The sequence below is a fragment of the Mustela lutreola genome, chromosome 15 (assembly GCF_030435805.1).
Source record: "Mustela lutreola isolate mMusLut2 chromosome 15, mMusLut2.pri, whole genome shotgun sequence".
Lineage (NCBI taxonomy): Eukaryota > Metazoa > Chordata > Mammalia > Carnivora > Mustelidae > Mustela > Mustela lutreola.
The window spans coordinates 26,619,077-26,643,531 of record NC_081304.1 but is presented as its reverse complement, the minus strand read 5'-3'; the positions used below and the strand labels follow the sequence as shown (position 1 = coordinate 26,643,531).

Below are 24,455 nucleotides of genomic sequence, written 5' to 3'. Positions count from 1 at the left end.
TGTAGCCGCAGACAACCACCAAGCTATACTTTGTTTCTCTTGAGTTTGACTGTTTGAGATTCTATACATAAGTGGGATCCTACAATAGTCTCTTTCTGGCTCATTTCACTTCCCATGATGTCCCCCTGGTTCATCCAGGTTGTCACAGATGGCAGGATTTCCTTCATTGTGTGGGTGAATAATATCCCATCTTATTTTTCTTTACATATTTTCTTTATCCATTCATTCATCAACAGAAACTTGGGTTATTTCCATGTCTTGGCTAATGTGAATAATGCTGTGATGAACATGGGACTGCCAAGGTCTCTCTCTGAGATCCAAATTCATTTGCTTTGGATACATACCCAGTAGTGGAATCACTGAATCATATGGCGGTCCTATTTTTAATTTTTTGAGGGCCCTCCTTAGTATTTTTCATAATGGTAACATACCAGTTTACTTTTCTACCAATAGTGTCCAAGGGTTCTCTTTTCTCTACGTCCTCACCAACACTTACAATCTCTTGTCTTTTTTTATAATAGTCCTTCTAACAAGTGTATGGCAATATTTCATTGTGATTTTGATTTGCATTCCCTGATGGCTTGTGTTGTTGAGCACCTTTCCACGTACCTATTGACCATTTATATGTCTTATTTTGAGAAATATCAATTCACATCCTTTGCCCATGTTTAACTGGGTTATTTGGGTTTTTGCTGTTGAGTTGTATGAGCTCCCTATGTATTTTGGATATGGACCCCTTATTAGCTACATGGCTTACAAACATTTCCTTCTACTCTGTAGGTTGCCTTTTCACTGTTTTGTTTCCTTTGCCATGCAGAAGCTATTCAGATACAGTCCCACTTGCCTACTTTTGCTTTTATTGCCTGTACTTGTTGCTGTCATGACTGAAAAGCCATCGCCAAGACCAATGAATGTCAAGAAGTTTCCCCCTCCATTTTCTTCTACTATTTTACAGCTTCAGGTCTTATAAATAAGTCTTTAATCCAGTTTAAGTTAATTTTTTATATGACATGAGATAAGGGTTCAATTTCATTTTCCTCCAGGGAATACCCAGCTTTCCCCACATCCTTTATTGAAGAGCCTATCCTTTGCCCATTGTGTATTCTTGGCATCCTTGTCAAAGATCAGTTGACCATAAGTGTACAGATTTATTTCTGGATCCTCCTTTCTGTTCCATTGGTCTATATGTATGTTTTTATGTATCATACTTTTTTCTATTACTATAGCTTTGACCTATATTGTGGAACCAGGAAGCTTTGCTGTTATTCAAGATTGATTTGAGGGGCGGCTGGGTGGCTCAGTGGGTTAAAGCCAATGCCTTCAGCTCAGGTCATGATCTCAGGGTCCTGGGATCGAGTCCCGCCTCGGGCTCTCTGCTCAGCAGGGAGCCTGCTTCCTCCTCTCTCTCTGCCGGCCTCTCTGCCTACTTGTGATCTCCGTCTGTCAAATAAATAAATAAAATATTTTAAAACATAAATAAATAAATAAATAAATAAGAGGGCGCCTGGGTGGCTCAGTGGGTTAAGCTGCTGCCTTCGGCTCAGGTCATGATCTCAGGGTCCTGGGATCGAGTCCCGCATTGGGCTCTCTGCTCAGCAGGGAGCCTGCTTCCTTCTCTCTCTCTCTCTCTGCCTGTCTCTCAGTGTACTTGTAATTTCTCTCTGTCAAATAAATAAATAAAATCTTTAAAAAAACAAACAAATAAATAAATAAATAAGAGATGGATTTGACTAAGAGTCTTTTGTGGTTCCATATTAATTTTAGGAATTTTTTTCTATTTCTGTAAAGAATGCCATTGGAATTCAAATAAGGATTGAGCTGAATAGCAGTAGTATGAACATTTTAACAATATTAATTTTTCCAACCCATGATAATGGGATGTTTTTCCATTTACCTATTTCTTTAATTTCTTTCATCAATGTTTAATAGTTTTCAGTGTTCAAATCTTTCATTTGCTTGGTTAAGATTATTCCTAAGTACAGCTGACCCTTGAACAATGCAAGAGCTAGGGGCACCAACCCCCCCCCCATACAGTCAGAAATTCCTGTTTAACTTTTAACTTCTCAAAAATTTGATTACTAATAGCCTACAATGACCAAAAGCCTTACTGATAACATAGTCAATTAATACACATTTTGTACACTACTGTATTCTACAATAAAATAATCTAAAGAAAAGAAAGTGCTATTAAGAAAATCATGTGGACTCTGAGAAACAAACTGAGGGTTTTGGAGGAGAGAGGGGTGGGGGGCAAGGTGAGCCTAGTGGTGGGTATTAAGGAGGGGATGTATTGCATGGAGCACTGGGTGTGGCTCATGAACAATGAACACTCTTAGAACACTGAAAAAATAAAATTAAATTAAATTAATAAAATCATAAGAGAAAATACCTTCACAATATTGTACTGTATGTATCAAAAAAAAAAATCTGCATGTAAGCAGACCAGCTCAGTTCAAGCCTGTGTTGTTCAAGGTCAATTGTACTTTATTCCTTTTGTTGCAATTGTGAATGAGATTGACTTTATTCATTTCATTTTCAGATAGTTCCTTGTTAGTATATAGAAGTGCCATCAATTTTGGCATACGGAGTATGTATCCTTCAACTGTACTGAACTCATTCATTAGTGCTCACAGTGTTTTGTTGTGGGCAAATCTTCAGTGTATGCTTCATACATGATTATTTCATCTGTGGAGAAAATTTTCCCTCCTCCTTTCTAATTTGGATGCCTTTTATTTCCTCTTCTGACCTAATTGCTCTGCCTAGGGCTTCTAGCACTCTGTTGTATCAAAGTGGCAAGAGTGGGTATCCTTGTCTTAGAGGAAAAGTTTTCAGTTTTTCCCCATTGATTATATTAGCTATGAGCTTTTCATATTTGGCTTTTATTGCGTTGAGGTGAGTTCCTTCTATACCTGTTTTGTGGAGAGTTTTTATCATGAAGGATTGTAAATTTTGTCTGATGCTTTTTCTGAATCTATTCAGATGGTCATGTGGTTTTTATCTTTCATTCTGCTAATGTGGTGTATCACACTGATTGACTTACATATGTTAAACCATCCTTCCATGGGAGTATATCCCACATGGTAATGACGTATAATCCTTTCAGTGTGCTATTAAATTCAGCTTATTGATGTTTTTTGCATCTGTGTTCATTAGGAATAATTAATTACCTGTAGTTCTCTTTTCCTAATCAGGGTGATTTTGTTTGGTATCAGGGTGATGCTGACCTCCTCAGATGAGTTTGAAAGTATTTCCTCTTCTTTCCATTTTTTGGAAGAGTTTAAGAAGGATGGACGTGAATTATTTGAATGACTGGTAGAATTCACCCACAAAGCCATCTGGCCCAGGGCTTTTCTTTGTTGGGGGGTGAGGGAGGGGTTGATTACTGCTTTAATCTCTTTATTTGTATTCATCTGTTCAGATTTTTATTTCTTCTTAATTCAGTGTTAGTCGGTTATATGTTTCTCGGAATTTATCTATCCTAGATAATTTCTAGGATCCTCAATCCTAGAAATGTATAGACCCTGCATCTTTTATTATTTTTAAAACCCTCCATGTATATGTGTGTGATCTATAAGCATAAAAAAATATCAGGAAGGACATATGCTAAAGTGTTAATAGTCATATTGCTTGGGCTGGGATTACACAGAGGTGGGGGAGGAACTATCACTTTTTTTTATTTTTTCAGTTTGTTACAAAAATTATACTTCCATACTATTAAAAAAAATCTATTTTAAAACCACAGCCTAAGATGAATTCTAAGGAGAGACAATCACACCTGTTTTTCAGAGGAAGTAATCAAGTTCCAGTAAGACGGAGTTTATTACTCATGTGGCTAAAAATTGGTGGGGCATTCATTTGGACATAAATGGATGCTATGTTTCACAATTTCTTTAAAAAGCATTTTAAAAAAAAAGAATTAGGTAAGAGAGGGAAAACCTAGTTTACTGGAACCCAGATCCAAGACTTTGTCTGCTGCCCATGCTAACTATTGCACGAGGGCTTAACAAGCAGTTTGCTGACCTTCACTCAGCAAGGAGGAAGTTGAGTCCTGCACCAGCAGATGACCTTGGCAGACTGGGGCATCAGCAGCCTGAGCCACCACTCTCTCTTGATCAGGATGCCACATCTCATAGGCTGGCCACTGTCCTCTCAGAGTCATTGGACTGACTCAGAACCTAACCATTCCCTGCTTGTGCAAGCCACGAGGAAGATTCGCTCAGTGCCCGTGGCAGCTGTGGATGCAGCCGGGAGGGCACGTCTGCCCCTGTAGGGCAGTTCCACTCCTAATAAGAGAATTCCTAAAGTGAATTTCATTTTACACGTGCTTTAGGGGAAATATCCTGGCTCGTAGTCAGAGCCAGATGGGCACTGAGCTTATTAAAGGCATGATTGTTACCAGAAAACATTTGCAAAGATGTATGGGTACTTTTGTATATGTGTGTGTGTGTGTATGTGCATTATACACACACACACACACACACACACACATCCATGTACACACACCTCCTTGAATCTCTTTAAATTACAAGATTGTCTTTTCAATTGTTCTACAATATACCTTAGAGTGAACCCTTATCTAGGAAGGAGACACCATGTCTCCCACCTTTTGGGCAAGGTTGTTGTTCTTACTCTTGTTTTTCCCTCTTGCCAGGTGCAGCTTATCCACTATAACCATGAGTTATATACAAATGTCACAGAAGCTGCAAAGAGCCCTAATGGATTGGTGGTAGTTTCTATATTTATAAAAGTAAGTGTCTTTGCCCTCTTTGATTCTTTTCTTGCCATTTCCCAGCCCGGTCAGAATACTAGCTTGGTCTCTGTTGGATCTCTGAAATAACACAAGGGGTAAGGTCCATGCCCAAGAAAAGCTGCAGGAGGGTGACCTTGATACGCATGAGATTTATGACAAATGAGGTCCCTTTCATGACGATGCAGAAATGATGGAACCTTTCAGACCCTCGGAATCTGAGGATTCGGCAGCCTTTGTTCTAGAGAGAAATGGGGAGTTGGAGCTAGGGACGGGCTTCAGGTCCCACTGCACATAAAAGGATGCAACAGAAGGAGAGGGGTGGCTCACTGACACCCCACAGCACTAAGCTCCTGTCCCTTGGTGGCCCCTTGGAAACAGAGCTGGAAGGGAAATGCGAGATGTCTCTCCCCTCCAGGTACTGCCCTGAACCGTCCCCTCCAGCTTCCCTGAAGTTGCTCCGTGTGACATCTCCCATCCTCCTCTCTCTCTCATGAGCACCCCTGGGAGAAATTAAGCAAAGATCACCAACGCTAACTTTATGACATTCTTAGGAGTCTCCACATCTCCCCAACAGTGAGCAGCAACAACAGATCTCCAGCCAAGAAAATTCCAGTTTATTAATAATAATAATAATCACCTTTAACATTTTGACAGATATGGAGGGAAGCAGGTATGCAAATTTAAAAGAAAATGAAAAAAAGAAGAAATGTCTTTCCAATTGGAAAAAGAGAGAGAGAAAGAAAACAAAAGGAATTTGTGACAGTTTCAAAAGTTGGTAGTCACTGTGCTAGCCCCTTAGTTTGGGCCAAACCATGGGAAGCCAGACCAGTCAGAACTTGGAATCTGGTGAATATGATTGGTAGAAATCCATCATTTGCCACTGGGGGGTTTTAACAGAATTCTCATGGTGACATGATCACTGCCCAGGAGACTGGGCTTGAGGGCACCCCATGCACTACCCTTGTTGCCTCCCCAAAAGCATCACCCTTTCCATAGGCACTTGGCCCTACCTGGTCCTCCCTCTCCAGAGCCCACACCACCTCCTGAGTTCCTCTCCCTCATGGGGGTCCCACGGGGCCTTTCTGTGGCCTGGGCAGAACTGTACATCAGCCAGACACATCTGGTGGCCACAAAACTCCCGTGGCTGTCGTTACCAAAGACAGGAAGGGGCTTTTGGCCAGGAAAGCTTATTTTTGGGCTGTCATACCTTCTGAACACCTGATGTGACACCCCAAAGGACATGGGTCCTGGCACAGATCCTGCCAGTCCCTACACTACACTTCTTGCCATTGTCACAGACCCTGTTATAATGAACAACAGATTTCTGAATTCCAGGCACTGAGATACGTACTTTCCAGATATTTTACGGCTTAACCCTAATGATAAACCCATGAGGTGGCCATCAGTATCCTTATCTTGCAGATGAGGAAAATGATGCAGAGAATCTTTGGCATTCCACCCAAGTGCACGGAGCTCATAACAGCCCATCCAGGAAAGGAGCCCAGGTCTTGCTGGACTTTCACGCTAATGACCTTATTCATACCACACGCCTCCCCAACAGAGCACAGAGAAACAACTGAGATGACCTGTAAACATCTCCCCCCACACCCTGATGCCATACATAAGCATGGAGCAAACTCTGTAGCCCTCAACCAGCCTCAGTCATGATGTTGATACAACGGGTGCATTCATCCTGGGCCATGCTCAGTGCTGGGAAGCCTGTAAATCTGTCACAATATTGCCTCGTGCGTGTCCAGGAGCTCACCTCCCCTGCTGGCCTTCCCAGTGCCAGGGTTCCATGTCCACCACCCTGAGCTGCCCAACACTGCTTGTTCTTGGGCGGGCGCCTCAGCCTAAGCCCCTGCTGGTACCTCACTTTGCTCCAAGTGCTTGATTCAGTAGCTGTCGTCCCGCAAGCTCAGACACATTACAGCTGACAGGGTGCCGGACAAGCCAGGAAGTCAGTTCCCTCAACAGCAGACCATGGGTGTGTTTCCCAGGCACTTACAGGAAGATGACTGACACAGCTCCCAGCTGCCTGCATCCCAGTGGGCTGTTGGGAGGAACTTGTGTTCCCTGCCCTGCATTCGGTAAAAGGATGGGGACCAGCTCCTGCATCTTCTCAGGCCAGGGTTGCTTTCATTCTTTCCCTCAGCAAACCTGAAGCTTTCTCACTGGATCTCAAAATAAGCCACAGCCTTTCTTTGTCCAACTTAACCAACTCCCAGATGTTCCACAGTGAATTATCCAAGCCAAGACTTGTCACTCACTCGGGATGACACCGACTGAGTGTGGGACAACGGCTGGTCCTGTGCTAGGCACTTGCCTAGAAATGAGATGAACAGAGCTCTTGGCTCTACGGGCACCTCACCTGTGGTGGTCCTCTTCTCCTTCTGGTCTTTCTGCCCATCTTCTCAGCTTGCTGCCAGGTAGGCAGACACAGAAAACGAGAGGCCCCCTCCTCTGAGTCAGATGATCCCTAGAGATGGCACCCTGGCCAAAACCAGAGCCATACAAGGCTCAGAGTTATTGGCTAAAATAAGAGAATTGTTTATCTGTGGGTTTTATTTATCTCTGTCCCCTCCTGTTCCCCCATCCTTCCCATCCATGACCACAGGGAACTGAGATTTGGCTGTAATTACTGCTCAATCACACACCATTAACTTCCCACTTAAGCTCACTTATACCAAGTACATACTTCATCCTCCCTCCCACGCCGCCAACACACCAGAGCCCACAAATCATCTGTGTGCACTCTGGAAATTTGTCAGTCATTTTTAATCGGCCCAAACGGTCCAATCCCAACATTCGTGCTGTCCAGACTCACTGGAGACCAGGAGCCCAAGGTACAAGGGACATGGCACATTCCTTACTGACCATGACAGTGTATTTTTGTCTCCCCTCTCATGTGAATTAGCACAAACAGGCAGCATCAAGCTATGTTTCAAATGGCCAAAGAGGAGGCCAAAGGGAAAGCTAAATTTGACCCTGAAAACTTCTGGAGAGCAGCAGTGTTTGCCTTGGGACTTTTCTCCATTTGGGTGGGGGGGGGGGGCTCTAACAAACTCCACTGAGCATTGTCACTCTCAGATCTCCCCCCTGCCCCCCAGAGTGTGTCTCACCACAGCACATCCAGGAAACTGTGTGGGAAAGGAGAGACAGATGGAGGGAAAATAAACAGACTGAGCTTTCTCCAAACTAAAAATTACCTGTTGCTTATCTAATAATAATCATCATCTGCTGCAATTTTTCCAACCCTCAGAATAAATCAGATTTAAAATACTGATGTGTCACAGCATCTGATTAGCAGCTGAGGCGTAAATTACAGAGCAGGGCTGAGAGAGGTAGGAGAGAACCAACTGAGACGAACCCTTGCACCTTGGAAAAGACTGAGGAGAAGGGAGGTTTTTTAGAAACAGGGTACAGAGTTAAGTGGGGGCACATCACAGTCTCTAAATGGTGGTCCTCTGGCTTGAGCGCCTTGAACTTTGCCTTGTTCTCCCAAAGAAGGAATTTGGAGACCTGGGGCCTGAGTCCAAAATGGGAACTGATCCCTGGTCATCTAGTTTGGCCCATACTAAGCATTTGGTACATATTTATTGGATGTATGGGCACATGGATTGATGGATGGATGGATGGATGATTGGATGACAGAATGGCATGGCTTATGATACATTTGAGTCATGTAATAATAAGCAGTGATATAAGGGTCTATGTTATGTCTTAGAGTTTTTTTTCATCCCCTGATGCTTCTATTCTGGGTACTCTCTCACTGTCTTCTTAGAGTAACTGGCCCCTTCCTAAAATGTCACTCCCCACCCTCTACTTAAAACTTGTTGATGTTTTCTCATCCCTACAGAATGGAGCTTAAATATCCCCCCATGGCATTCAAAACCTCATATGAGCTAGCCCCTGCCTACCTCTCTTGCATTACCCTCCATCCTTCCCCTGTACCCTCAGCAACAGCTACATAGAAGTACTTGCCTGAGCATACCTAGTTCTCACTCTTGTGTCCATATGCACAGATCCTCTGTATGCAATTATTTCCTTACCCTTTTTCCTTTACATACTCTACTAGCAAAGCACCTTATAGCTTCCACCCATCCCTCAAGAACCAGCTCACTCCGCTCCCCAGACTCCCCAGGTGGATGGTCTTCCCTTAATATCATCATGCCTGCAACTCTATCATAGCAATCTTCATAGTTCATTACAACCATTCATTTACTCACCTGTCTTCTTTCTCTAGACTAGGATTTCTTGAGAGCAGAGTATGTGCCTTGACTGTCTAAATTTCCAGCCACTATGCTCTTTGGCACAGGGTAGGCACTCAGTGAATACGAATGAATAAGTGAATGTACAGAGGCATGTGTATTCCAGGCTAGCACGGCCCAGTCGTTAATATTTTCTTTTCTCTCCTAGGTTTCTGATTCATCAAACCCATTTCTTAATCGAATGCTCAACAGAGATACTATCACAAGAATAACATATAAAAGTAAGTTTGGTTCGATTTCCTATACAGCAACTCTTCTATAAAGGTTAGTCCTGTCTGGAGGCAGAAAGCCAGAACTGATGATCTCAGAGGGCCTTTTCCAGCTTCATGATCCTCTAATTCTCTAGAAAGTCACTCTGGAGAGTCAGGGTTGGCTAAGAAGCAGCTCATTTCAAAAGGACGTCCCCGGGGTGCCTTTGTCATCCACGCCTGTCTAAGGCGATAATGATTATTATGATGATGGTCATCGTTAGCCCATGGATTGGTAATGAGCTGGGGGACTCTACTAGCTGACAGACTCCGCCATATCAGCTGGCCACATTTGGGACTTTGCCAGTTATATGATTGAAAAAGCATTCACCAGGTAGTTTGGCTTTAACCTCAACATTTCCAGAGCTGGACCAAATCTCCTTCTCTGTGTCCCTGGGTCCCTTTTCAGACTGGGGCATCTTTCTGCATTGCTGTATGTGCTCTACTTCTCTAGAGGACTTTGTCCATTTCTTTGGGTTTCCAGAGTGTTTTATCCCCAGAATCCTTAAGCAGAAAAACGAGAACTGTGCAAAGTTGCAGGGGGTAGAAGGAAAAGGGGCTACTTCTCCCAAAGCAATCCCAGAATTTGGGAAGAGTTACAGCTCACGACAAGAGATGAAAAAAAGTTTTACAGGGGAAAAAAAAAGTATTTTTTTTTAACTAATTCGGAGGGAGCAGGTAAGTGGGATTCAAGTCCCAACAAGGAGCCTCTTCCATGTTAACTCTGTTTCTTCATCTGTAAAGTGAAGAAATTGAACTCCCAGTTTCTCGGGTCCTTCTGGGTCTGGGATTTTTGAATTAAGCAATAAGTAAATAATGACTTCACTGAAGTAAAAAGTGGCATGCCAACATTCTTAGACCCACATGCCCTCAGAGTCCCCTTCCGCCAAGCGAGGAGCTCAGCTGTGCCTGCTGCTTCTGCTTCCAGTGGTGATGGGGAAAAGACAGAGTGAATGCTTTCAGGTCTCCCCTTGGACTGCCAGAGGGGGAGTATGGAAAACATTCCTTCATTTATTCATTCAGAAAACATTTTCTGCACCTCTGCCCCTGACAGACACCAGGCGAGGCTCCCCAAAGGTAAAGATGGCCTGACCCCAGCCCTCTCCACAAGGTGCTCACTCCCGAGTCACTTCCATATGAAAAGGATGGAGTGTAGGGTGGTGAATGAACTTGGAGAATCCCAGGGCACCTAGATGGACATCACCTGAAAGAATGATTTGTCTCCAAGACCATCCCACCCTTCCTCAGCAGAGCCCTCATGGAGTCCTCTCTGGGTGCCCACTCAGGTTGCTCCTCTGGGGAAGGCATTTCTGTCTCCTGTGAAAATAGCACATTTTTAACTGCCCATAAAATATTATTAGTCTTTTAACTTTTTTGATTAAAAAAGCATGAAAATTAAATAAAATGTTTTTCAATCATCTCAAATTTGCAGTGTAGAGACCATGAAAAACCATGAAATTGCACATTAAGCCCCAACACCCACTCTAACCGATTGCCAGCTGCAGAGTCCATCATTAGGGGGACTTTCCTCCCCACCCCACCCCCAACACGGGTCTGATGCCTATTAAGTGACATGGCTGCTGCCGAAAGTGAAAGCATCCATGGGGTCCATGCTATGGAAGGGTGGCCTTCCTCAGGAACAGGTACCAGTTCTGGGGCAAACAAGGGGCTGGAGAGCCAGTGGGACAGGTCTCGCTGGGACCAATGGCGGATGGCCACTTTGCAGCTGAGGGAAATTTCAGCTTCACCTCTTTGGAATGAAGCATCCCCACTGACTGCTACCCCATCAGCTCCCTGGGAACCGAGAAGGACACACTTCGGCCATAGCTGCAGTGGGTTAGCAGTGTGAAAACCCAAGACTATCCTTCAGCTGTTCGCTCACTCACGCCACAAATCCTTACTGAGAGGCTCCTAGGTGCCATGAGATAGATCAATGGAACACTTTTTCTGTCCACCAGGTCCTCACTCGCTAGGCGGAGAGACAGATTGTAGGGCACTGTAGACATTTTTGTAACGAGCACAGTGTGAAAAATCTAAAGAGAAATCTTTGGGATCGCAGAAAATCTGCTTAGAATACATGGCAAGGTTGCACAAAGCAGGCGCCATGTCGATAAGGACTGAATAGATGAATGACTATTTGCTGGGGAAAGAGAGACGTGAGCAGAGGAGGAGTGGGGGGAGGGGAGGAAGGAGGCAGGCGGGCTGGAAGGAGGGAAAAAAGGAGGGAAGGAGGATATTCCAAGCACAAAGAGTGCCATCCAAAGCGAGGAGAGCATACAAGGACTGCAAAGAGCATTAAAGAGAATTAATGGAGGCATGTGGGGCCCCTGCCATAGCAGTGACAGGGACAGAGGGAGTGACAGGAAATGTGGTTTGGGTCTTGAGGGGTCTTGATGCCTTCCGAGGAGCCTAGGCAGAAGACCTATTTGAAGAAATGCCCTAGAAATGCAAATGGAAGGGAGTGGGAGCAGCCATTCTCCTTCAGTCCCTCATAATCTATCTGTCATGGCCAAGGAAAAAGAAAAGGAATGAAAGCAAGATAAAGAGACCCCACGTGGGGAGCGGTAACTGCTTGAGGCCTCCTAATGACAGGCATTTGTGCTCTTAAACTCTGGGCAATCATGGAGGTGTTCCCGGCAGCAGCTTTATCACAGCCGCAGGGATAATGATGGCCCTACCAGTGGGAATGGCCTCGACACCACTACGCCCAGGACACTGTGGCCGAAAGGGACTGATTTGCTCAGCAGGAGAGCACCAGCACTCTTCCATCTGCTCAAGTCCCTGAGGCAGCCAGCCTGCGGAAGATTGGCCTGGTGGCAAGTGGAAGGATGTTCTGAAACGGGAATCATTCACTAGGAAGCAGCCTGTGGTTGGGAAACACAAGCCCAGAAGCCTCCGCAGGGGCTCTGGTGACATGATGGCGTTAGCCTCGGAGTGCCGGGGGAGACAACGCGACCTGCTCAGGGACATCCATCAGTCTCCTGCTTCCATACTTCTGAGTGAGATGGAAGGAAATTGACCCCTGGCCCCACGTGCACCCAACCACATTACACAAGGACACCTGAACTCGACCCCCAGCCACTCTGCTGCTCCCCAGAACCACACCCCAGCACAGCTTCAACTTGTCCCTCTCACTCGGACGTGGCACCATCCACTTTGCCGCGTGCTGAGCGTCACGAGTAAGGACACAACTGAACACTTTCCCCATCTCAGGCTCTGGGCTGCTAGCTTTTCGGGCAGCACCCCTGGTGTTCACCGTCACTGGGCACCCAGCTGGTGAAAGTACCCACCTTCAAAGTGGGTCTGATGGCCATCCCAGTTTACATCTGAGGAAACCAAAGAAGTGAAGCCATGTGGCAGGGACGCCCATTTAGTAAGTAGCTGTATAAGTCAGCAGCTTCTGCACAACGAACAAGCATTTGACAAGAAGCACTGATTTCTCCCATCGCAACTGCAGGCCTGCAGGTCAGCAAGGGCAGCTTGGCTCCACATGGCCCTTCTTTTATGGGATCAGGATAGATACCCTTGGCAAGTACTTCTCATGGTGGAGGTCAGAAATATGTGATGTTCCTTAAGGCTTAGACTTGAAACTCACAAACCATCACTTCTATCCATTTTCAACTGGACAAAACAAGAGACATGGCCAAAACATCAAAATCCACCCATGGAGGTCAGGATGGGAAGGAAGTAAACACTTCCTAAACAATAATCTAGCCTTTCATAGTGAGAGAGCAAGGATTCAAACACAGGTCCTCCTGGGAACTTTTCTATGCCCTCATCTTCCCCATCATACTTCCTCTCTAGGGATGGAGAAAACCTTAGCTCTGAGGTCTTAAACCTTGTTGTAATGATGGTACTTTTGCATTGCATGAAACTGGGCAGCATGGTTTTTTCCTTAATTCTATCTTTGGTTCAGTTTCAAGAGCCATCTCCTTGCTTTTTGCATTTGTTTCCACTTGGAAGGGACAGAAACTAACCATAGAACTTGTGGACACATTGAAAGTTCTGGTTCATCCCATCCCAAGCTTTTTGCAACTCCTGCCTGTGCCATGGAATGGGAACACTGGTGGAAATCAGCATCATGCAGAAGGACACTGTAGCACTACCTTCGTTAGCACACAGTTACCCGAGAAGACATAGGCTTTTGTTCCAGATGGGTCAGTCCTCCCCATCAGTCTTTCTCTGGGAGGCCATTATAACGAGAAATCAGTCTAAGACTTTGAGCAGAGAGTGACATGATCTGCTGACAAGGATCACTCTGGTTACATATTTGGAAAGAGGCTGTAGAGGGACAAGAGTCAATGCTGGGAGATAATTGCAACCATCCAAATGATTCAACAATGTCAGTCATGATCCCAGGCCAATGTGAAAGGGATGGTGAGGAATGATTAGGTATATTTTGAAGGAGAGCCATGAGATTTCTTGATAGGTTGGATTTACATTGTGAGAAAAAGAGAGGAGTCAAGGATAACTGTACAGCCTTTAGCCTAAGCACCTGGAGGGAAGACATTCCCATCAGTGGAGCTGGGGAAGGCTGCGATGAAGCCTATTAGTGGGTAGGGAAGGGATTCAGAAGTTTCAAACGTGGTAAGCTTAGGATGTCTATTGGGCATCCAAGAAGAGGTGAGGAGTGGGTAGTTCGATACACGAGTCTGGATTTCAGGAGAGAGAATGGCAGATATAAATGTAGAAGTCACTGGGATCCAGATGGCATTTAAACTTGGGTGAAATGAGTGAGAATAAATAGAGGAGAGAGATGGGACATGGCCTCATGACTTAGGATTGCAAATCATTGCTAAAGATATCTTTTAAGTCCCATCCTGGAAGAGGCTCTTGCATGTCTGTCTCATCAGCTAGCTGGAAAGGTTCCGGTTGAGTGGGAACAAGTATGGAAGGGTGAGGCAGAATGACCACAAAACAGCAACTAGTAGGTACACAGTCCATTGCTTGAGTTGGTCACAGACTAGAGGACTAGGAGAAAAAGGAATTGTGCAAAATCATTCTATTGAGCCAGTTAAGAAAATCGATGCCAGGAATCCGTAAAAGCAAACAAGGAGAATCTTGCCAAAAGGACTGGAAATTTTGGAAGCCAAATACCACAGTGGTGAAACCATAGTACTTACAGAAAGCAGTGTGTTCTAGCGAGGAGAGATGGAATGTAGCAGACCCGGGCTCCTGGCTCTACTACTTCCTTGGTTGTGTGACTTCAGGCAAGTTTCTTACTGACTCTGAAGTCATGATTTCCTCATCAGTAAAATGAAGATAATTACTCTGATGTTGAGAAGGTTGGGGTCAGGATTAAGCAAGGCAATCAGTCCATGGCCTAGACAATGACTGGTATAAACGAAGTACATTACTTTGGGTGTTCCTAAATTGTCCAAAGGCACATGGTGGTCAAATCCAGCTTCCTGAAGGGTGGGATATAGGTCACCAAAATTCCAAATAAAAAACTATGTTCTTGGCGAATGCAATCCTGGGCACACAATATGACTTATTTGCATGATGCCCAGTTCCTGTCTATGAAGCCATGCAGCAGCTAGTAATGGCCTAGAGAGGTTCTACTTTCCTTGGAAGCTTAGCTTTTATATGTCTGAGCAAACCTTATAAAACACTCTCACAAACCAGGACCGACAATGGAAAAGACCAGCCAGAATTAATTTCAGACTGAATTTAGAAAGTCTTCTAAAGAAAATCCATTTTATTAAAGTTAAATTCCCCTTCAATAGACTGGGGGTCAAGACTGAAATCATGACATTGAAAAATGGATTCTCTGAACAGATTTTCTGGAGGAGATATCAGTAATTTACTCGAAGTATTTTAATTTTTTAATGTGGTATATTGCAAGAATGTCAATATCACTCCATTTTCCTTGTGTTATTTAATTAGCACCTGCAGAGCTCCAATTGCATAAAGGGTAACATTCTTATCATGTTACTATCCACCTGATTTCACCAAGCTGACGTTATTTCTTTTTAGGAGAGATTTTATGACATTTTCAAGGGTGAAACCAATAACTAATGGAGTGCAAAGAGCCTTCTTAAATGCGGAACAGGGAGTAGTTAATAAAACATTACCCACAAATGAAGACTTTCTTCTGATATCCTAGCACTGTGTATCATTTCGGGGGCTTCATTCCCTTTCAATTTCGTATACTCTGTTTATTTCACTGATTGTAAATACAGTGGTGAACTTCAGCCCAGAAGGAATCCAAAAGATCCCAGAGTTCAAATTTTAAAAGATCCTGCTATTGTCTTAAATTATTCCCTCCAAGGAAATAAAAAAGATACACAACCAAAGGCACTTGGAGGAGAGATTTTAAACGTGTTTTTTTACACACAGTATGAGCTCCTTAAAGCATTTTTTTTTTCTGTCTTGCTTCTTTATAATTTTGGTTTGGTCCCCTGCCCTGACCCCAGCTAAAAGCAAGAAGAGAGCGACTTGTACCTCTCAGGTCCTTGGGAAGCCTTCTGGGCTCCTGCTCCTCAGACGGCCGTGGTATTGGGTGTGACCAAGTATACCCAGGAGTTTAAGCACATTGCTTCTGGCTGGTGCCTTTCTCTGTGCTTAATTGAACTTGTACTTTCATTTCAAAAGAATGGCTTTGGAAATGTTTTTCAGGGAACGAGAAATGCAGCAACCATTTGCCATGTTGCAATCTAAGAAGAAACTCTGGGAAATGAGGGACAGGAAAGGTGGGGGGGCTTCCCTCCACGACTCCAATTCTCAGGGGGGTCCTGTTTTTCACCGGCGATTGGTATACAACAACAAAAAATCATATTACTTTATTCTTTGGTAATTGCCTTTCTTCAGCTCACTCGGATTTGCCTCAGATTCCAAGAGGAAATGTCATTCTATATGAGAAAATTGCCAAATAGTTCCTTATTGATCAGAAGCCAGCCCGGTATCGATCTCCGGAAACACCGTGTCCTTTGCTTGTTGGTACCGCTCTCTCCAAATGGGAACTTCATAAGCAGGGCGCCAGGTGATGTTAAATCCACATAAGCAAACATGACACACTTAACAGAGTCTGTCATTGAAGCTCAGACAGAGGGAAGGATTCTCCCACTATTCAGTTCTAGGCATGTCATCGTAGTACATTTTTTTTTCTTTTTTTAAAGATTTTTATTTATTTATTTGACAGACAGAGATCACAAGTAGGCAGAGAGGCAGGCAGAGAGAGAGAGGAGGAGGAAGCAGACTCCCCGTAGAGCAGAGAGCCCAATGCAAGGCTCGATCCCAGGACTCTAGGATCATGACCTGAGCTGAAGGCAGAGGCTTTAACCCACTGAGCCATACAGGTGCCCCAGTACATTTTTCTTATTAAAAAATGAAAGGAAGAAATGGGGCACTTGGGTGGCTCAGTGGGTTAAGCATCTGCCCTTGGCTCAAGTCATGATCCCAAGGTCCTGGGATCGAGTTCCACATTTCCGGCTCCTTGCTCGGTGGGAGTCTGCTTCTCCCCCTGCCGCTCCCCCTGCTTATTCTCTCTCTCTCTCTCTCTCCCTTTCTCCCTCTCTTTGTCAAATAAATATATAAAATCTTTAGAAAAAAAAAAAAAAGAAGGAAAATCTCAGCATGAGAGTTGTATCCATCCCTGAGAACTCAGCATGAGATAAATCACAGATTTGGTAAAAGCATGTCATAAAATTAAGAGCACATCTGTCAACTTCTCCACTCATTTCAAAGAACAAAATCGGGCTACTAACTGCAGGTAACTGATCTCTTCCTAGTGATTCTCCCAGGGGCCTTCCTGTACTATAGAGATGTAGCCGATGCATAAAGAATCACAGAAGTTGGACCGACCAAGGATAGATGCATCTACAGAAGCTTATGTTGAAGGATGTTTGGGGGTCCAGAGACTGTTCTCGCCTGAAGATGACTGGAGCCTTTTCCAGCGTAGTAGTCTAGTGCCTACAGTAAGAGGTCATGGGACTTCTCCACCAAGGAAGAAGTTCCTGGCAAAGCCACAAGTGGCACTGAAACTCAAATTAGGATTTGTGTTTGAAGTCCAGGGCTTTGCCCCCTCTAAGCTACATTCTCATATGACGCTTGGATCGACAGAAGTTAGGTGGATGGAAAGATGGTAAGAAAAGACAAGGCAGAAAAATGGGGGGGGATAGAAAGAAAGATCTTTATTTTTTAATAAAGATTTTTTTATTTATTTGACAGAGAGAAACACAGTGAGAAAGGGACACAAGCAGGTGGAGCGGGAGAGGGAGAAGCAGGTTTCCCGCTGAGCAGGGAGCCCGATGCTGGGCTCGATCCCAGGACCCTGGGATCATGATCCAGGCCAAAGGCAGACGTTCCAGAAAACCTCTCTTTAAACATGAAAATTTATTTGAACTTCTTCCATCGCTTCCTTTCAGTAAATATCCTTAACCCAAACAGACCACCCCACTGGTCTCTGAGTTTCCCCTCAACTCTGTATCTCTCCATCCACAAATAACTCTGACCCCTAGATCTTTGCTGTCCTTAGTGATGAATACACGGACCCATGAAGGTTCAGTGAGCAGAATCTACCACCAAGTGCATTCATTCTTAGGTTCCTTTTTGTCTCAGGGCCTGGAGGGTAATGGTGAAAAGCACACACTGACGGTTTTCTGCCAGCTGCTGCGTAGACAGAGGGAGTGGGCGATCGTTTGTTCCTGAGCTGATCAGCTCTAGAATGCACCACAACATTCCTTGACCCCAGGGCTGGACACTGCAGGGTTTGTCCATATTCTTTTCTCAGCTTCCATGGCCTTTATCCCACCAAATGCACCAAGCAAGTCTCCGTGGGGAGAACAGAGGATGTAAACAGGTAGCCTGTGGTTCTCAATTTCCAATCCTTAGAAGCTGGAACACTGACTTAATGGCAGCCCGAGGCAGAGTGGGGGGAGTCGTGGGGATAAACATGACATGTTAAATGCACGCTGATGTCAGGAATGTAAATACAGTAGTGTAAACAGATGTGTTTGGTGTGGGAACATGGTGATGCCAGGCGGAGACAGGCAGTAGTCTCACTCCTGCCCTGATATCTTGGGTGGGGTGCCCTATTTGGGGGGAAGGAGTGGGCAGCATGTACTTAAGCTAGGGGTATGGACTGGAGCCTCAGAAATCTTTCTCCATCATCTGACGAATGATGCTGCCTCTTCCTCCTTGAGCCTCTGCCCAGCACCATCAGCAGGTGGAGATGTGGGGCAGAAACTGTTTTACCAATTCCTCCAGTGTTCCTTGAGCACCCCACTATGTGGTGGGCCCCATGCCAATGCCTGGGGATTCCGAGGTCAAAGACAGAAGCTGTTCTCCCAAAGGCTTACAGGGTGGTGGGGACATTTAAATAGAGTAATTATTGGCAGTGACTCAATAAATACAGGGACAAAGGAAGGCCCTAACCCAGCTGGGGAGCACCAGGAGACCTCAGGGAGCTCAAGCAGTGTTTATCCCAGAGAAGAGGTCATCCTGGGAAAGGAAGGGGGGTGGTGACATCAGTGCTGCCCAGTGCCGTAGGCCAGATCCTGTGCCAGGTGCGGATCTTCCTTGGCTTACCTTAGGGTTCCATTCGATAAACCCATTGTAAGTTGAAAACATCCTAGTGGCAAACATCACAGCCCAGCCCGGCTGACCTCACGCATGTTCGCGGAACCCTTATGTTCGCCTGCAGTGGGGCTAACACGCAGCCCATTTTATAACGAAGCATTGGTTATCTCGTGCAATTTATTGAATACTGCACTGAAAGTGGGAAAGTGAATGTAGATGGTTGTGTATGGTACAGAACGGCGGGAGGTTCCCAGCCATGGACCCCTCACGCTCCGGGGGCTGACAGGGAGCCTCTATCCCTTTGGAATAGATCCAAATTCACAATTTGGAGTATGATTTCTACTGAAGGAGGATGGCTTTCAGACCAATATAAAGTTGAAAAATCGTAAATTGAACCATCCAAAGGTGGGGACCATCTGCACTGGAAAGTGTGGTCTTATTTGTTCTTCAAACAGCTCAGAGGCAAGGACTCTGTTTCAGTTCCTTTAGGCTGCATTCCTAAACTACCGCTGATGGGTGGCGTACAAGCTACACAAAGTTCTGGAGGCTGAAATTCTGAGGTCAGGGTGCCGGCGTGGCTGGGGTCTGGCGAGGGCCCTCTGCTGGGTCGCGGAAATCTTGTTGCCTCTTCGCAAGGACGAAGGGGTGAGAGTGCTCTCTGTGGTCCCTTTTATAAGGGCGCTAATCCCATCCGAGAGGGCTTCGTCCTCTCAATCTAATGATCTCCCCAGAGCCCTTCCTCCTAATACTATCACATCAGAGGTTAAGACTTCAAAATATGAATTTTAGGGGGACACGTACATTCAGTTCTATGGCTACCCAACCACCTGCATACTACAGATGTGGAAACCGAGGCTCACACGGTTACCTGCACATCCAAGGTCACACGGAAGGGGAGCAGCCCCGTCAGCATTCAAACTCAGGTCTGAGTCCAGTGCTCACACTTTTCACACTGGGTCTTTCCAAGTTCTGGAGTGTGAAGAAATAAAAAGGGCAGAAAGGTGGGGCACTTGGCGGGCTCAGTCCATGGAGCACGTAACTCTTGATCTCGGGGTTGTGAGTTTGAGCCCCGTGTTGGGCGTAGAGATGACTTAAAAATAAAATCTTTTAAAAAAAGAAGAAGAAGAAGGGCAAAAGGTGAAGTGGAAATCTGCAAGATTCATGGAAAGAACCGAGTGGCAAATAAGGAATGTGGGAGGCTGAGACGGCCCTCAAGCTGCCCGAGTTCTCCGTCGGAGTGTTGCATCTCTCGGGGGACATGGGCGAAGAGGAACCTCCTGGCAGGACGCCAGCGGATGGAGTCGGGGACATGGGCGCAACAGTGTTTTGGAAGCACACTGTCATCCTGCTGTGTGGGTTACATCTCGGAACATAATGTCTTGCTCCTCGCCTGTCCCCCAATACACACACACACACCCCAACACTTGCCTCTAGCATGGATGCAGTGCAGAGGCTGCCTCTGGTTCCAGAGAAACATCAATGTTCTTTTCCTTTATCCCAGCCATGCCTGGAATGCCCCGCGCTCCACCGCCTCCTTCCTTCCCTCCTCCCCACCGCCCCAAATAAAATAAAATACAGTAATCGCCACACGCCAGAGTACCTAATATGCTCTGCGTGCAAGCTTGGTTAAACAAATCACATTGACCTTTCGTAACAATGAGCCAAATGCTTCCGTCTCTCCTCCCGTATGATCCTCTTCGGGCCAAACCGCCGACCAGGGCAGGCACCATTAAGTGCGGATCTGATCTTGCTACTCCCCTGGTCTAAACCCTTCAGTGGCTCCGCATTGCCTGCGGGATATCCAGCAGTGCAGAGTAGGATGTCCCCCCGTGTGGCCTGTGCCCTCCACTGGCCTCATTTTGCACAACACCCCTCCCCTCCCCACCCCTGCAGCTCCAGGCACTCCCGACCCTCAGCCAGTGTGCCTCTCTCCCTCCGTCCTCAGTTCTTTCCCTGGCAGGAATGTCTACAGTGCCCTTGACAGCCACCCTGCTGCCAGCTACACACTGATGACCTCCTGTCATTCAAAATGCAGCTCAGACCCAGCTCCTCGATGAATACTCTCCCGGGTCCCCACCCTCAAGGCAGAAGTGACCACCTCTCCCTGTTCCCAGCACAGATCCATGTCGCCGTCGCCGTGGTTCCTTGCTGCACTCACTTAACAACGTCGTGCTCACCCACTCGTGGCTCAGTGCTTGACGTGTCTTAAGGGCTTAAGAAACAGAGCCATGGAAAAGGATTGTGTTGACGCCGGATGGGACTCCCTAGGAGCGTCCCATCAGTGCGTGCTCTGGACGTTGTGGTCTTGTAGGGAAGCATCTGCCCCCACAGGCCAGAGTCCAGACCCCTAGGGCAGCCGTGGTCCCGTCACCGTGTCTCTCCTGGGCTTGTCCCGAGTCCGTGGTGTTCAGACGGGAGGGTGGACACATTTCAATGCAAAGTGAAAGAAAGTCTTTTCTCCTAGGGTTCGCCTCCAGATCCAGCCGGAGACCACTCTGTCCGTCTCATGGTCATGCTGTGGACATAGCTCTGGAGACGTTCGCCGCCCCCACCCCACTGGGGTGGTCAGAGGCCAGGAGGAGCAGTTGTGGGGGGAAGCAGGCAGACAGTGGTCTTGTTTACATCATTCCAAACCACTGGATCAGTTGATTGGTTCTTAATTCTGTTGATGAGGGAAGGAGCCCTGAAATTCAAGTTACCTTGGCAGAGATGACTCTTTTTATCGGAGAAAATTGAGTGAGCAATTTCTGGAGGAAGAGATGGGAAAGGAAGGAGGATTTTGCCCAGGAAAATGGGTGAGCATCCCCTGATGCTCAGGATCCGAAGGGAGGAACAGGCCTGGCGGAGGTGTACTCATCACCACCTGATAGGAGAGCCCACATTGATTTATTTGGCTGGTTTTGTGTGTCTCACTAGAGTGAGCGTGGGCACCGCATCTACCTTGTTCACTGCTCTCTCCCCAGACCCTCCCTAACCCATGTCCAGCACCAGGTGGTGCTTCTCCAACACGTGTTGAGTGAATGAGTGACTTTGGTCTGGAAGTCAGGAGAGCTGGGTTCCAGTTCCTACTCTGTAGTCCCCAGCCAGCTCTGAGACATTAGGGAGGTTACTGTGTCTCTCTGATCTTGTCAGCGGGGATGTTACTATCTGCCTGACCAGTCTTAGAGGTCATTGTGAGGTTCCAGCTGTATGTGAAAGTCCCTTATTGTACCTTCATACGTGCACAGTCCTAAACCTGAGAGGTTATGTCAACCACTGAAGAAGTTAGTCCTTTTCCATTGGGAGTTGGAAACACGGATGAGAGAATCCAAGAGGACTGGAGGAGACAGGCTCTTCCCTCCACCTGCCAGGCATTGGGTTCCTCTGGCCTCCCAGACTGGCCACAGCAGTGGACACTCATGATCTGAAATCACTGGGATACAGAAGACAATGGAAGCCATAGAGGTAGATGGGCTGCTCACTGAAAAGTGAGGAAGGAAAAAAAAAGCCTTGGACTTGTCCCCTGCTTGTCTCCACTGAGAAAAGCAGGTGGAGAATCAGGAGCCAGCAACAGAACCTGAGAAAGAATGGCCAGAAAAATAGGAATACCAGGCACGGCGTTTTAGAAGCCAGGAGAAGAGAGGAAGGGTGTGCAGAGAGAAGAGGAGGGATCCTAGAGAGAGGAGGAGGGTGAGAGACATTCATTGGAATTTGTGGGTGTTTGAAAACTTCAGTACATTACAGTGTTCACAAAGGTATAACCCATGCACTGAATTTAAAAATCAGAATGAAATAAACCAAAATGCTTGTGGCCACTGCTTCAGATGACTGAGGTATTGATTAACTTCTTGTTGTCTCTCTTTTCTCCATATAGTCTGATATGTACTTAGCTCAGTTTCATAATTGAAAAAGCATATTTAATAGTAAAATATATATGAATGGGACTACCTCAAATAGGTATAAAAAGGGAAAAGGCTATGTGCATGGGTGTGATAGGGAAGAGACCGACAGATCGAAAGTTGTTGGACTTAACTGTTGAATCTCATGATAGATTTAGCCTGATTTGCTTTTTTTTTTTCTGAAAGTATTTTCTTAATGTTCTTTTAATTAAGCAAAGGGAGTAAATGAGAATGGCGACCAGGCTATGTTTCAGTTGGCCCTGAAGTCTTTAACTGTGTATTTCGTTATGACCGTAATGCTATGGGTCTCGGTCTCAGGGACCACAAGCAAGGACTTGGGTCATTCTTGTGGCCTCACCAATATTCGGTGCCCCATCCTGCTGGAGAAATGTTCCTCCTTGAATCCCTGATGTCAGCCTTGGCCGTGTTACCTCTTTGACTACCAAAATGTGAGCAGAAGTGACAGGTGCCCCTTCTGGGATGGGAGAGCTAAGAGCCAACATACGCTTCATCTTAGTTGCTTTCTGTCATTGCTACTCATAAGGGTCTAGATGGCGGCTGCTCGCAGGGCCTGAGTCCCAGATTGTGGACAGCAGTGACAGTGGAGGAAGCTCCCTCCATTTCAACTTAGGGTGAAAGTGTATGTGAACAAGAGATAAGCTTCTGTTGTTGAAAATAACTGAGATCGGGGGTGGGGGGGTGCTGCTCGTTTTTGTAGCCTATCCTGGCAGATACAGTCTTCTGAAATCTGTAAAGAAAAAGAAATGATCAGCCATCCCAGCTTGTTCTCAAGAAACCTAACTCTTATGTCTTTCCGATTTCCTTCTCTAGATGATGCATATTTACTACAGGGACTTAATATAGAGGAACTATATCCAGAGACCTCTAGTTTCATTACGTATGATGGGTCGATGACTATCCCACCCTGCTATGAGACGGCAAGTTGGATAATAATGAACAAACCCGTCTATATAACCAGGATGCAGGTGAGCCCTTCTGCGGTCTTTCAGCTTATGGGGAAGACGGCGTCAAGCCCAGCTGGGTTTATGGAGGGCCTTTTGATGAGTTTGCTAGGACTGCTTTGACAGAATGTAACATAAACTCCTCACTTACACAACAGAAACGTACTGCTTCACAGCTCTGGAAGCTACAAATACAAGATTAAGGAGTCATCAGCGTTGGCCCCTTCTGAGGGATGTATGGAAGAATCTGCTCCCCACCTGTCCTTCTGGTGGTGGCTGGGAATCTTCAGTGTTCCTTGGTTCCTAGAAGCACTGCCCACCCTGCCTTCATTTTGATCTGGCATTCTTCCCCTGCGTCTCTTCCCAAATCCCCTTTTTTATAAGGACACCTGCGTCACCCTGAATTAGAGCCCACCCTAATGACCTCATCTTAACTGACTACACCTGTGACGACCCTATTTCCAAATCAGGTCAGATTCTGGGATACTAGGGAGTTAGGATTTCAATTTATGAATTCTGGAGGTCCACAACTGAAATCAATACACTAGGTTTGAAAACCAGCATCTCGGGGCACCTGGGTGGCTCAGTGGGTTAAAGTCTCTGCCTTCAGCTCAGATCATGATCCTAGGGTCCTGGGATTGAACCCTGCTGTCTGTCCGGCGGGGAGCCTGCTTCCTCCTCTCTCTCTCTCTCTGCCTACTTGTGATCTCTGTCAAATAAATAAACAAAATCTTTAAATTAAAAAAAAAAGGAAAAGAAAACCGGCATCTGAAATGGCTTAGCATGAATGAATTGTAGAAGCATCCCACATGTCTGAATAAGAAAAG

The 24,455-nt window shown here is 45.8% G+C and overlaps 1 protein-coding gene across 1 annotated transcript in view; it reads left to right on the top strand.

The window, feature by feature from the left end:
* CA10 (carbonic anhydrase 10) overlaps nt 1-24,455 on the top strand; it is a 511,943-nt gene that overhangs the window by 482,451 nt on the left and 5,037 nt on the right. The window contains exons 5-7 of the mRNA XM_059149151.1: nt 4,652-4,747; nt 9,170-9,242; nt 23,498-23,652. Coding sequence (XP_059005134.1) covers nt 4,652-4,747; nt 9,170-9,242; nt 23,498-23,652 — 324 coding nt within the window. The remainder of the gene's footprint in view (nt 1-4,651; nt 4,748-9,169; nt 9,243-23,497; nt 23,653-24,455) is intronic.